Source organism: Carassius carassius, chromosome 17 (assembly GCF_963082965.1).
Source record: "Carassius carassius chromosome 17, fCarCar2.1, whole genome shotgun sequence".
In the NCBI taxonomy this organism is placed as follows: domain Eukaryota; kingdom Metazoa; phylum Chordata; class Actinopteri; order Cypriniformes; family Cyprinidae; genus Carassius; species Carassius carassius.
In genome coordinates, this window is record NC_081771.1 from 10,505,706 (window position 1) to 10,520,013 (window position 14,308).

General features: G+C 36.4%; 1 protein-coding gene across 1 annotated transcript in view; it reads right to left on the reverse strand.

Annotated features, from left to right (window-relative positions):
- Nucleotides 1-14,308, reverse strand: part of LOC132161071 (phospholipid-transporting ATPase VA-like) — a 52,547-nt gene that overhangs the window by 14,262 nt on the left and 23,977 nt on the right. Inside the window, exons 8-13 of the mRNA XM_059570864.1 lie at nt 13,617-13,834; nt 13,323-13,517; nt 6,380-6,941; nt 2,564-2,667; nt 1,485-1,611; nt 854-1,038 (exon numbers count right to left, since the gene is read on the reverse strand). Of these exons, the coding sequence (XP_059426847.1) occupies nt 854-1,038; nt 1,485-1,611; nt 2,564-2,667; nt 6,380-6,941; nt 13,323-13,517; nt 13,617-13,834 (1,391 nt within the window). The remainder of the gene's footprint in view (nt 1-853; nt 1,039-1,484; nt 1,612-2,563; nt 2,668-6,379; nt 6,942-13,322; nt 13,518-13,616; nt 13,835-14,308) is intronic.

A 14,308-nucleotide genomic window follows, 5' to 3' on the forward strand; every position in this document is an offset into this window, starting at 1 on the left:
TTATTATTATTTTTTTTTTTACATAATTTATTGTGTGCCTGCTGGTTTTGTTCTCAGTGCTGTCGGTGTAAAAACAGACAAATCTTAACAGCAGTTGCCGATAATTAAACTAACTAAAGATGAGATTTGAGAAACAAATAAAGAAAAAGGGATTAGTTAGTTGTATAATAATAATAATATTTCAAAAAAAAGTAATCAGCCCTTGGGAGATTAAAGTGCCCATAGTGGAAAAAACGCTCATATGGTAGATGGGTGAGGGGGAAAAAGGCACAATAGTGGGAGAAACAGAACTACAGTTTGTGTTTTCAACTGGAACAATCAGGCCTACAAGTTATGGGCAATACCTTCAGACATTTCTGTCATTCCTGGTTGCAAAAAGCAAAACAAGAACAATAATCAAATCAGAGAATAAATAATTAAATACAAGATCAAGCAGAATCTACACCAAAGATATAATGGAATTATAAAATGCTTTTTAACCCCTTGTGAGAACTGATATTAAACATCTTCCAAACTCTGTAGATGCAAGCAAGTTGTCAGCTGGAGTGGGCAGCCTGAGATTAATAGTTACTGTTTTAATAAGGCATATGTGAAACACAATTCCCCGCAGTGTTGGGAATTCTGAGACTATTCAAGCAAATCAATTCTTTCTGTTCAGTTCAGTGATTATTTGTGGCCTTCAACTTCATATTGTTTGGAGATGAAGTCTCTGACTAAATGATTAACTGCAGAAGTAATCACCAGATAAATTGTTTATCAAACCATTCATTAGATGTAGAGCGTGTCTCACTAAGTCAGCATTTAGAGGGAGAAGGAAGTGAGGCGAGACTGCAGCAGTGCATGCTGGGTATACCTGTGAGTCAGCATTAAGAGTGATTATCTCCTCCTCTGGGTCCAGCAGTTTGCAGGCATAGGCAATGTTGATGGCAGTCTCTTGTTTATCTCCTGTCAGCACCCAGATCTGAAGGCCTGCTTTCCTCAGAGAGGCGATGGTCTCGGGAACCCCATCCTGAAGTCTGTCCTCAATACCTGTTGCTCCTATTTTAAAAGACAGACAGAAAGATTTTAAGTGTCTGTTACTAAGAACCTCGAGATATTAATAGTATAGTTCACCCAAAAATGAATATTCGGTCATTGTTTATGGACCGTCAAATTGTTTCAAGCCTGCATGGCTTATTTTCTTTTGCTGAACATAAAAGAAAATTTCCTGAAGAATGCTGGTAACCAAACAGTTGCTGGTCCCCATTGAATTCCATGGAAAAATTACTATGAAAGTCAACGGGTACTAGCAACTCTTTGGTTACCAGCATTCTTCAAAGTATCTTCTCGTTGTGTTCAGAAGAAGAAAGAAACTCTTACAGGTTTGGAATGACATGAGGATGAGGAAATGATGACAGAAATGTTATTCTTGGGTGACCACCCCTTTAACAACAGGTGTAAATTAGTACTTGATGGACTAAGAGTGCTTTAGGAGCTATTATTACCCAGAAGTTGGAGGTTGGTCTCTAGTCGTAATGCAGACTCAAATAGCAGCTCCTCCCTCCTCTGTATGGCTGTCTCTGCTTCCAGGTGGAGTTGTAGCCAACTGGCATAGTCCTCCTTACTGAGAACCTGGATTGAACAAATAACAATCACATCACTGTTAGAGGTGCAACATCAGCATTATTTGCAATAAATGAGTTTTGATAAGGCACTGTTTGTTACAATATTTCAAAAAGATCTTCTAGCTTTGAAGGGATGCGTGAAAAAAGGAAAAAGAGAGTAGAACGTAATAAAGGTATTCTGGTTGCAGGTGGAGAAAATAAAACTAACACAATAAGAGGCTTGCTAAACTGTAAGCAGCTCCATTTATGAATGAATTCACACTTAGCTGTGTGAAAAATAATTGTATGCAAGCTGTTCAAGGCTTCCCTTTCCTTTTAAAGTGACTGTTTAGCAACAGCGATAATGAAGCATGCCAAAAAGAATAAGATATAGAATTCATACTTTTATTAAAATTACATAGGAAGTGATAGATCACAGCAGGGCTCCAGTGAGAAAAAGGGGAAAAAGTAAAGTTTTGTTGGTTAAAATTCTGATCAATCTGAAAATCTGCTTAACCCTAAGTTTGTTGAAAAATAGAGGGAAAAAAACAAGAACAACACATCTTATCACCTCATATGGCAACCAGACTCCCACAAGGAGCTCAAGACACTGAATTATCAAGTCAGAGAAGAGCGCGAGAGCATATATTACTATCCATGAAATGTGGAAAAAGAAGACAGATGAGAAAAAGATGTACAGAGAGTGAGAGATCTGTCACGCAGATCAGCATTCTGGAAAAAATCTCAGACTTGTAAACCATCGGTGCAAAAACACTTTTTTATATTTTCAACACAAACCATTTGTTTTTATCCAGTAAAGTCCACCCAAAAGTGTAAATGACAATAAAAACGAGGGCTGTCAATTGAGTAAAGATTCATATTAAAGATGAAATTAAATATATATCAAAATGATGGTAACTCAAAAACATTATTTATGTAAGATTATATTATATCATATTAAAAATTAGAGTCCGTGTTACCTTTTTGGCGATACAGAGTGTCCTGAGACCGTCTGCAGCATAAAGATTTAAGTAGTTTTGAGTTTTGTACAAGATTTTCCTTTGTCGTTTTCCTTTGCAATCATCTGCAATACAAAAACACAAATAAAAAAAACCAAAAAGAAAATTAGACAATCCATTAAAATATGCTAACATTTAGAGAAGAATTTACTAAACTAGTATTAAACACACACCATGTGAAAAACATACTGTTTGCAGACAGCTAAACTAATCACTTCAGCCTCTTCAAGGATGGTTCTCTATGTTGCCAATGGCTTCCTCAACAAGGCCATTAGATTGAATCAACATGGCAAAAATCAAGAGTGTTTTGACAGGTTGACTGGATAAGCTGGCTACAGAGCATTTTGAGGTTTATCGCTCCTGTGTTATAGCTCAGTGCATAGCTTCCTGGCAGGTAGAGCAGAACAAACTGTTTGGGATGATCACTTCCCAACATGGACGACCGTCAGCCAAGACGAGGGGGCGAGAATGCCAAACCTCACTTTTTCACAGAATGATTAATCACCACCCCTGCAACTGTGGGACGACTGGACGTGTTTTTCCAGAGATTGATGCATTGACTCAGGTATTAAATGTTCTTAATAAACCTATAGATACAGTAAATCCCAATATCATGCCCTGACATGACCCTTCAAAGAGCAAAAAGGAAAAGTGTATTAAAATCTTTCATGACATATGCAACAGAATCTTTAAAATACTAGCAACACGAATGGAGTAGTATCTTTCATGTCCACAGCTAACTCCATTTAGGACGACCTATGAATCAAAATTGAATGCCTCAGAAGTATGTACAAAAGTATGTCTTGGAATTTAACCAGAGAGGCAGCTACTCACAGAAACAAAAATGATCACAGAAACAGAAATGATTGCCATTCGCTTAGTAAAACATGGCGTGCTTTCCAACATTGGTAATGGAGCACACTTTGGAAAATTTTTGTCTATGTCCTTCATTTTAACATGTTACATAATGACTGGAAACACAAAAGTACTGTTTGTTTTTACAAATCTTTATGGTTGCCTGGTCAAAACAGCTTTATGTCAATGAAGTTGTAACAATTTTCTTTTCAAAGACTTAAAAGCTGTGTGGCTCAGGCTGGCACCTGTAGTCTGTTTTTTGTGCATTGTGTCATTAGACAAGCATGGCAAACATCCCACTGCTTCTGAATGGAGCAACTGTACTTTCAGTTGCTCTGCTGTGTTAATTGGAAGTCCACACCCAGAAGTGAACAGTGGCTCTAGCTCTTAAAGTACAGGAATATACACTTACAACAGTACATAGGCTGTAGTGAGTCACAGTCTGGGTGTGTGTGTGTGTGTGTGCAATTTTATGCTAACTAATCCCAACATAGGCTGGACACTAATAAACCTGGGGTTCTATTTTCAGGCAGCCACCTAAACACATGGCAGAAAAAGGAAATGACATAACTACTCACAATGACTCTAGCTTATTGTCCATATAGCTGAAAAGGTCTCAATTTCAACTGCACAAATCTTTAATGCACTTTCATTGGAAATCTATAGGGTAAGATATTCGCTATAATCTTAAAAACAGACAAACAAACATGTATAGCCATTATTAAACATTTAGTTTAACAATTAGACTTTACCACAGATTTTTTTGAAAAAAAAGTATACTAGGAATTTCTATTATTTGTTTGTTGATTGGAATTTGAGATATGAGCACTGCACTCAAAAATTATTGCAAGCTCTCGGGAGATTGTGGTTATGCAGGGTTTTAAATCCTGAAAGAAAATCAAGTTATGACATAAAACCTTAAAGTCAGCACGAAACGTATTGTAGATCTCATTGTGAGCGATTCATCCAAGGTTTTTTTTTTTAAGTAGCATTCTATTTTTATTTTTTTACAGGTAGCAATGTAAAACTCAGAATATCCTTGAAAGAAAATTAATGTACTTGAGAAGCAACACTGTATTTTATTAAGACTTGTACTAATATACTCTTTACTGAATGTGTTTTGTCTTACTCCACTTATTATTTTACAGTTTTCTTTTCATACAGCAAAAATATAAAAATGTTAAATATAACAAATTAAACACAAGGGACAAAATCTGTCAGTGCAGTAGTAAGATGAAGTACACCTAATATATTATGCAATGTTGCTTCAAATAATTATTTCCCCCTCTTTTTTATTTAAATTTTTTGTTATCTGAAAAATATTAGTAAATCTTTCAAATGTACCAGGAAACTAGAAAATTCCACCCAAAGGAAGTTTGTCTGTTTAGAACAGTAGCCTGTGACAGTCAAATATTACTTTTAAAATACACACGCTTTTATTTTTATTTTACAAAAATATCAACTTCACCTTACTGCTTATAAACCTCTTTCCATTGCTATATAAAGGTAATATAAGCACATTACAACAATGTGATTTTTGTTTTTATGAAACAAGTGACAAATTATTCTCTCTTCTAATCTGTAACATACTGGAAAAAATAGAAATAACACTGAAAAACATCCATGTTCTGATTTATTCCGCTCTTTCATCCAAAAAGATGAGCAACCAGACCGCTTGTGAACTATTCTAAGCCATAGATTTCTTTTTTTTTTGGCTGTCGTCTTGACATTTAGATATAAAGCACAGGGCTGTGCATGTAGTATTTCTGTTCAGTCATTTATGTACACAACATTAGAGAAAACTGCCACTGGAGCTGTTCTCGTGCCTGGAATACCAACAAGCCAGTCTACCTATGCCATTAGGATAGTTTATTACTGCTAAAACCCTTGGCTATACATCAAGAGCCGAGAACAATCTGGAAGCCATCCAGAAATCAAGAAGATGTCTATCAGCATAGATCAACAGTGTACATCAAAATCTAGAGGCCAGTTTAAGCATTCCAAAGACATGAAAAATTCAAAACATTTCCTTGAAAAATCACACCGTCTCACTGTCTGCTCTTAGTAGCTCTTGCTCTTTCAATTACTTGGAGACATAAAAAAAAAATTCTAGCCATTCAGTGTTCTGAAGAAATCAGATGACTTTTGGCCATTTGGCTGTGAGCTGTTATTTATTAATTCTGCTGGAATAGGCCTCATGCGCTGTCTAACTGGGGCACAGGGGTCTTTTAGAAGCTACAAGATGGATGGACGGCCATGGGCAAAACGGTCAGAAACGCAGCTTCAAATTTTCAAAAAGATTAACTTTTCAACAAGATGTTATGAGTTTTTTTGTTATATCTGTAAAAATAATAGAGAAATAATTGACAATGGGTAGGTGAATTAATGAAAATAAATCAATAAAAAAAAAAAAAAGTTTTCAGCATTGATATTAATAAGAAATGTTTCTTGACTTAAGCACTAAATAAGCATATTAGAATGATTTCTGAAGGATCATGAGACCTTGAAGACTGCTAAGAAGCTGTTAAAAATTCAGCTGTCATCACAGAAATTTTTATTATTATTTTTTTAATATATTAGAACAGAAAACAGTTATTCTAAATTATATTTTTATATTTTCTTTAGAATTATATTTGACAATATTTCACTTCAACTTTTTGATCAAATAAATGCATCTTATCGACTCCATGAAGCACAATCTTTTGAATGAGAATACATGTACATATACATATATAAACACGTACATGTATATGAAATGGAGGGAGAGAAAGGGGCATTGGGATTGGGACATGACATGAGCCAGATTCAAACCTGCATTACTATAAGCATGTAAACTTCATATTTTAAATATACACTGCAGTGCATCCATATTATGCATTGAAACAAAGTGTGGGAACAATGTGCTCATCAATGGTAGCATACCTGTGGCTGGTCTGATCAAATCCATGATGACTGAATCGGCACCCTTGGTGTAAACTGTGATTTGCTCAGTCAGTGGGTGTTTTACCACCACTGACATCCTTTTTCTTGTGGAATCAAACCCCAGTGTGTGCAGAAGCTCAAAGCTCAGCTTGCCCAAGTGTGGAAGCTCCACGGTCACCTGGTCCGGTAAACGGCCGACAAGAGCACACTTATAGGCCCGAGCTGCATAAACCAACGCTGCCTCGTCCGGTGACTCTGCCTCATATCTGAGCTCGCATTCATCCTGAGCCAAAGCTTTTGTTTTATCAAAGTTGGGTGGGACGGGGCTGAAGGCATGCTGCAGGTCATGCTCCGGACGCTTCTCCTCCTTCAGCTTTGTGAGCGTGCTTTCGGCTGAGGGGGAGGACAGCATGCTGCAGCCCACTTTATGGGAGGACGAGCGGTTGGTGGCCAGACTGGAAGAGCTGCTGTTGTTGGAGCCAGAGGTCAGGCGGCTCGGAGTGAAGCGCTTGATGAAGTCCTCGATGGTCTTCACTGGAGACTTCAACTCGTAGCGACGCACCTTGATAAGATCCAAGGAACATTTGTCAAAACAAAACTCCTTAAATATTTGTGTGCATTTAATACTGTAGCCAAATGGGAGGATGATTTGTTAATCATTCTATAACAGATGGCAAGGCAAAAAAATTTAACCGCACATACAACGACCTCAAGAATTTTTGGAATATTTAAGCATACTGCATTCTGAACTCAAATAAAATATCAAACCAAGAGGCGTTTATTTTAAATGAAAGATTCACAAGACTAAAAAAATAAAATAAAAAATGTATGAATTATTCTTTTTGTATTAATAAAAATAATTTTGATGCATTTAAAAACAAGAAAAATTAAATTGAAAATGACAAAAACACACAAAATTACAAAAACTATTAACTAAAATTAACATTAAACCAGAAAACTAAAATAAAATGTAATTAAAATTATAAACACAAACTATAATAATCAGAGGTGGGTAGTAACGAGTTACATTTACTTCGTTACATTTACTTGAGTAATTTTTTGGGGTAACATACTTTTTGGAGTATATTCAAAGATGGGTACTTTTACTCTTACTTGAGTAACTTTTTGGGGAAAAATCTGTACTTTTACTTCGTTACTGTGGGCGACGCTCCTCTCGTTACTTTATCTTAATGAAATTAATTTTATAACTGCTTCACTTTATTCCAAACGCACCGTCTACTTTTCTCTGGACAATGAGCGATGCCCATTCGCAAAATGATTCATTCTTTTGAGTCAATTCTGTTCAAAGGCTTGATCAAACCAATTGGCAAACGAGTGAATTGGTTCATGAATCAGTTTGAATGAGTCGTTCAGGTCCCTGCCGCACGCGCTGAGCGTCTGAAGCGGTTCACTCAGAGTTGTAACGTTTAAGATCAGCAGCGTTGAAAACGTGGCTATGGAACTGCACTGAATTGAAAGCAAATCTGCAAAGGCTATTATTTGCTTGCGATGAAGATCCTTATTAGATGAACACTGCGTGTGCTGTTCAACAGGTAATAACTTGGGCTACATTAGATTACAGTACACGATACCACTGTGACATTAGTTTGTTGTACGTGTGGCTTATAACAGAGGGGAGTCAAGTTGAATGCAGCTTCCAAAAGACAAAAAATAGCCGATTAAGATTTTATTAATTTTAATACAATCACACGAGTACGTTCAGCGAGTCATATCATCAGCTGCTAAATTTAGATCTGTTATAGCTTGCTGGTGCTGAGCCAGAGATAGATGCATTTTTACAGCACTATGCATTAGATTCTTTCTGGCAAATTCTCTCATCAGAAACAACAAAGTGCAGATGTGTGTACAAATCTGTAAATATGATATTGATTTCACAGTGTTAACAGTTTCAGTGATTTTAATGGGAGTTTCTGAGAGTGATTGAACTCTAGACTGTCAGTGAAAATGATCTTTAATAATGTAAATGTTATTTGCTCTCTTTCTGAACAATGAAAGATTAGTAGCAATATTTATATCACATTAACTTTCAATGTTAAATTCACATTTAATATAAAGTCAGTCGTATTAAAAATATGTTATGGCATGACACATATCTGTTACTTAAGTAAACAGACAGGGTTTTATAATAAATTACATAATTAGGCTACTTTGACCATCGCATATTATCATTATTAACATTCTATGAAATGTGAGAATCGAGATATTTCATTATATATTTCATGTGTCTGGGAATGTTTCTAATAAAAATGAAAAATTAAAAATTAATAAATAATGCTTAATGCCAATATGCTGTTGTGGCTGCTGTGTGTCACATGATGACCACCATATGCCTAGACACAATTAATAATGATATTTCCACAATATTTACGCTTGCAGAGATATACTTCTGCTTTCAGACAGAAGAAGATCCGTCAATGTGCATTTGGTTCGTTATGTCCAGATGTTCGGTAACTTAGCAGTCATGTGAGGAGTTTTCTCTCTTCTCTGTGTCAGAGGTTATTTATACATATATAATACATACTTTAAAATATAATTTATTTTGTGATGCAAATTCAACATATTGGAATGATTTCTGAAGGATTATGTGACATTGAAGACTGGAGTAAAGGCTGATGAAATAAATATTTATACACACACACATACATTACATACATTTTATCCATATATCTAAATAAAATTAGGCTCAGTATATATGACCCAAAGTAACTAGTAACTAACTACTTGAGTAGATTTTTTATCCGATTCTCTTTTACTCTTACTCAAGTAACTATTCAGACTAGTACTTTTACTTGAGTAAATATTTCTAGAAGTACTTTTACTTGAGTACAGTTTTTGGGTACTCTACCCTCCTCTGATAATAATAGTATATCACCTAGACACTAAAATAACACTGACGTGAAATGAATCCACTAATAATCACTTAGACAACAAATGATTCAAAATGATCGCAAAAACTGGTTTAAGAAAAGTAAAATTGGTTCGAAGAAGAGCTATTAATTTGTTTGTAGATACTACTTGGTTTGATACTTTACATTTTAATTAAAGTTTATTTATATATTTATTAGGGCTGGGTAAGTTAGTGCGTTATTATCATGTTAACGCATTAATTGATTAATGGCGATAATTATTTTATTGCGCGTTTATTCTTACGAAAGGTCCATTGCTCACTGGCTCTGAATACACATACAGACAAATCATGGGTCACAGGAAGGGATGCTCCTGATCAAATTATTTAGGCCAAGCATCAACATTCACAAACCACTGTCCACTGAAAATGGAAAGCTTAACTTTAGGGGCTAATCATCACGTTGTTTGTACTGGGGTCGGTTCGACCCGCGGACATGAAAAACAACCACAGACTTGGCAACACTGGTTGGCCTTTACTACACAGAGCCGTAGTTCACTGACAATCTACACAAAATCGATTTCAAAATCGGAAGCGATTATTTGTTGATTTTGAAAGCGATTTTGTGTAGATTGTCGGTGGACTACAGCTCTGTGTACAGTAGTAATGCCGCTCCACCTGAACCAGTGTTGCCAAGTCCGCTGTTGTTTTTCATGTCCGCGGGTTGAAGCGACCCCAATACCAATAACGTGATGTTTAGCCCCTAAAATGCTAATTTTACTAAGGCAACCCTGCCAAAAACGTGTATTTTAACCAAGCGGCAACATTCTGATCTGAAAAATGAAGCCTACCCGGAAGTGCGAAAAACTGCAATACATTGAAAATCCGCCAGGGGAAGGTCCCAAAAGGGAGCAAATGTCCATAGCCCCCATGTTAAAACGTCCGTTTTCACAGCATAAAATCATGTTTTTACAAGTTGGTCCCATGGACTTTTATTGTATTTTTCGATAGCTTCCGAGTGCCTGACAACTGTGAGGGGGGTGATTTTTTTTCTAACTCGTTAGTTTAGATCGTATTTAGATTTAAAATATATGACAATAAGGGTGTGGTTAACTTTGAGTGACAGCTTGATTGACAGCTGACAAGGCAGGGCCACGGAGAATGACAACAAGCGCCATTTTTTAATACAGTTGACATATAATACTACTGTTTCTGTATCATGAAATGTAGTTTTAAGAGGTTTTCAGGCGAGAATGAAGTTTCATAACTTTATAAGCTATTTAACTTTACCGATGTATGGTTAGACTAGAGCGCTGACTTTGTATGTTTAACTGAATTGTTTGCTTTATTTGTATAGCTTCTTATACCTTTTACTTATACTTTTATAATGGCTAATATTGATAAAACTGAAATTTAACAAAAAGAGACTGGGTTGAGTTTTGTCATTTTAAATTTTAATACAACGAAGATGATCTGTAATGTTGTTTACTGCAAAATCTGTTCTTTAGTACAAATGCACATATTGCCTGGACAATAAAATGTTTAATATTTTTATATTATATTTAAAATGAAAAGAGGCAGGTTTGAATTTTATATTTTGTTTTTTCATAAATAGGCAAACGTTATGTGTAGTTGAATATAATCAATATGCGTTACCTGAACCACATTTGTGTGGCTATAATGTTTAAGATTTCTTTTAATGAAAACGAAAATAGTAAGTATGGTGTTTTATAACATATTTCATTGCCTAAAATATACACAGAGATAACCGAATTTGCAGAGCGAGCTGAGTGAAGCATGTTGCGTCAGAAGGTGGGCGGGGTTAGGATTTCCCAAGATTTTCCAAGATGGCGCAGCCCATACCCCCCATAAACGGCTTCAAACCCGCTCTTCAGAAAGTATATGGGTGACGTCACAGACGCTTTGTCCATATTTTTTACAGTCTATTATTTTAACCCTGGGACACAATTTTTTTTTATCGGGGAACCTCCTGGAAACGCACGCGATTGGGCTAGTTTTGGACTAGTTTTAAGAAGCAAGTGGGCAGAATTTGTTTTGAAAACCTGGCAACCCTGATCTGAACGCACGTGCTGGAGATGTACTTCTAATCACAGGAGCGCCTTTACTGACAAAATGTGCATGAAAATCGCATTTGATTTTTTGCACAGCCCTACTTTACAGATAGATCGCTTTTGCCGCTCAGAAATATTCACGCAATCATCCAGTACGTATCAGAAGATCTGCTCTCTGGTGCGATTAGCGCTCACACTCACTGATCTATATATAACTGAACTAGCCAGGGAACGAAACGATCACACTAGTCAAACAAACCAGGCTTTGGGGTCAAAATCGCTAAGGCACGGTTAAGATTGCCTAGTGTGAGCACACCCTAATTATGCTGCGTTCCAGGCAGGTTTTTGAGCCCGTAAGTCACAATTTCAAACCACGACTCACGACTTTATAGCGTTCCAGGCAAGTCAAGCCAAGCTTCCTGAGCGCAAGCAATTGTAGCTAGATTATTAATTTTATTGCAATGTTATATTGTCCTAAAATCGTTTTTTTAACGTGCACCACTTGCGTAAACACTGCATCCATAGGCAATATTATCCGTAGAGGCTGCCATTGTTGTTTCGCAGGCTATGTGACGTCAGAGTTCGTAACTCGGAGTACTTCTATCTAGTACGAGTTCACGGGTGGGAAGTCACGGGTTTGACTGCTGTTCCAGTGCAGTTTCACGGGTAGAAGGTTGGAAAAACACGGGTTATGGGTTGCCTGGAACGCGGCATTATTCTCCCGCATCCTGCACGAGTCTCTATCCGCCTATCAAGTGTTGTCCTGCGCTGCACTCTGCTGCGATGGGTCCCACAATCGTGCAGGTCTCTAATAGTAAAGTGCCTGTTATAATGTAAAGATTGAGGCTCTGTACTCGGAGCATAACATGTTTTTCTAAAACAAACTATAAAAAATTTCTATAAAAACTTTATTGTCCTGACAGTGACAAATAGCTTGTTTTATATTTAATTACATTAATGTTATAAGTTAATATTTAATGTTATAAATAATATTACTATGTAAAAGGAACATTGCTATAAAAAGCACCTTATTTGTTTAAAGTTTTTGCAAACCAAATGTTATTACACTTTTGTTCATATAGCAGTAGGCCTACTTTTAAAATGAACAAAAGTGCACAATACACTACTTTTGAATGCATTCTAAGTTTTGTGCATAAGAATGTGATTAATCGCAGACAATAATGTGATTTATCATGATCAAAAAATTTTTTTAATCATTGCCCAGCACTAATACTTATATATCTATTTATTTATTAAAGATTTCATTAAGATTGTGTTTGACAAATGTAAATTAATTTACGAAAGTAATTTATTCACAACTGCTCTCAGAAGAGAGGATTAATTAAAACAACTGTGATAGAGAAACTGCAAGTTAATGCAAATTAATTATGGCAGAACTTTAAGCAGCCATTAATTTAATCAAACCCCAAATGCAAATCACTCAGCTCAAGATCAGACTTGTATTATAAAGGGAGGACACGTCTTTGATCGCAGTATTTTCCTGGTCTTAAATACACATGCTAATGCTGGAATGGCTCCAGAAAAGGTGGATTTTGAGGGCATCTCATGCCATAAACTAGTAGAGGGCAACATTACACATTTGAAAGATAGAATATTAACATACTCAGAAACCGGAAGTTGCTCCAATTCTCACAGCACAAAACCACCAAAGGAAGTTAACTGCGGCCAAAAAAACACCACAGCTACACACGAGACATTAATAAATTTGTGTGATAAAAATCTGACATGAGACACTTTAGTTGTCCTGAGATTAAAACGAATCTCAATCTTAAACTGCTATTTAACCGATATCCATGACCTCAACAGCTGTTAGTAAAGCATGGCACATGACAAAAAAGCCAACAGGATTGAAAATGACTATACAACTGACTATTTACTTTCTGCACAGACTTCCTCTCAACGGAATGTCCTGAATTGCATCACATTACTGACGTAAAGTAGGTTGCAAATGTTTCAGTTAATTCCTGGTGGTCGGTCTGCTTACCTTCTGCCGGGGTTGATTGGGTGAGGACACAACCACAGTGTTGCAGATAGTGAGAGCAATGAAGAAGTCAAAGACATCACACAGGTCAGGAGGGATCTGGTTCAGGGACTGACTGTGAAAACGCATGAACTCCATCTGACTGCTGCACTCATTGACTTTATCCATGAGCTGGGGATCTGGAGTAATATCCTTTTCCTGTCAAACCGATAAAATAAAAAAGAGCAAATATTGTTAAGCATTGGGATACTGAGTGATACATGTACAGCTTGAGGTGGAGAAGATATGTTTTCTAACCATGGGACTGCTGAAGGCAGTGTGTTTGGACAGAATGCTGGCCCGTTTGGCTTCGGCTCTGCTCCCGGTGCGACGGTGAGATTTGGTGCTCTGTGATCGCAACACTACTTTTCCACTCTGGTGGCTGGTGACACTGTCCCGCCGTGGGAGAGTTCCACCATGAGATGTACAGTCCTCCTCTTCTGAATCCATTTCTTGGTACATAGCAAGCCTCCTCGCTGTGGGAAAGACATTCTTTGAAACATTTGGCCTGTACGTTGAAGACCTAAGGCTTCTGGCACTTTTTCCTCATGCTAGTGTTTAATCTGAGCTGCCTTACTGGCATGCATTCATTCATTTCAATACACGTACATTTTAAAAGTTTAAATGATTTTTTTAATAATAACATTTTTTATACAAGTTTTTTATGCTAACCAAGGCTGAATTTATTTAATGAAAAAACTATAATATTCAGAATTTTTATTACAATTAAATGCACTGTTTTCTATTCCAATGACATTTAAATGTATTCCTGTAATGGGACAGCTGAATTTTCAGCAGCCATTACTCCAGTCTTTCTAATATATTGTTTTGGCGCTTAAAAACATTTCTTATTATTCTCAATGTTAAATACAGTTAATATTTTTGTGGAAACTGCAATCTGCAATCTTTCCAGAATACTCTAAGAATTGTAAAGTTTCAAAGTACAGCAT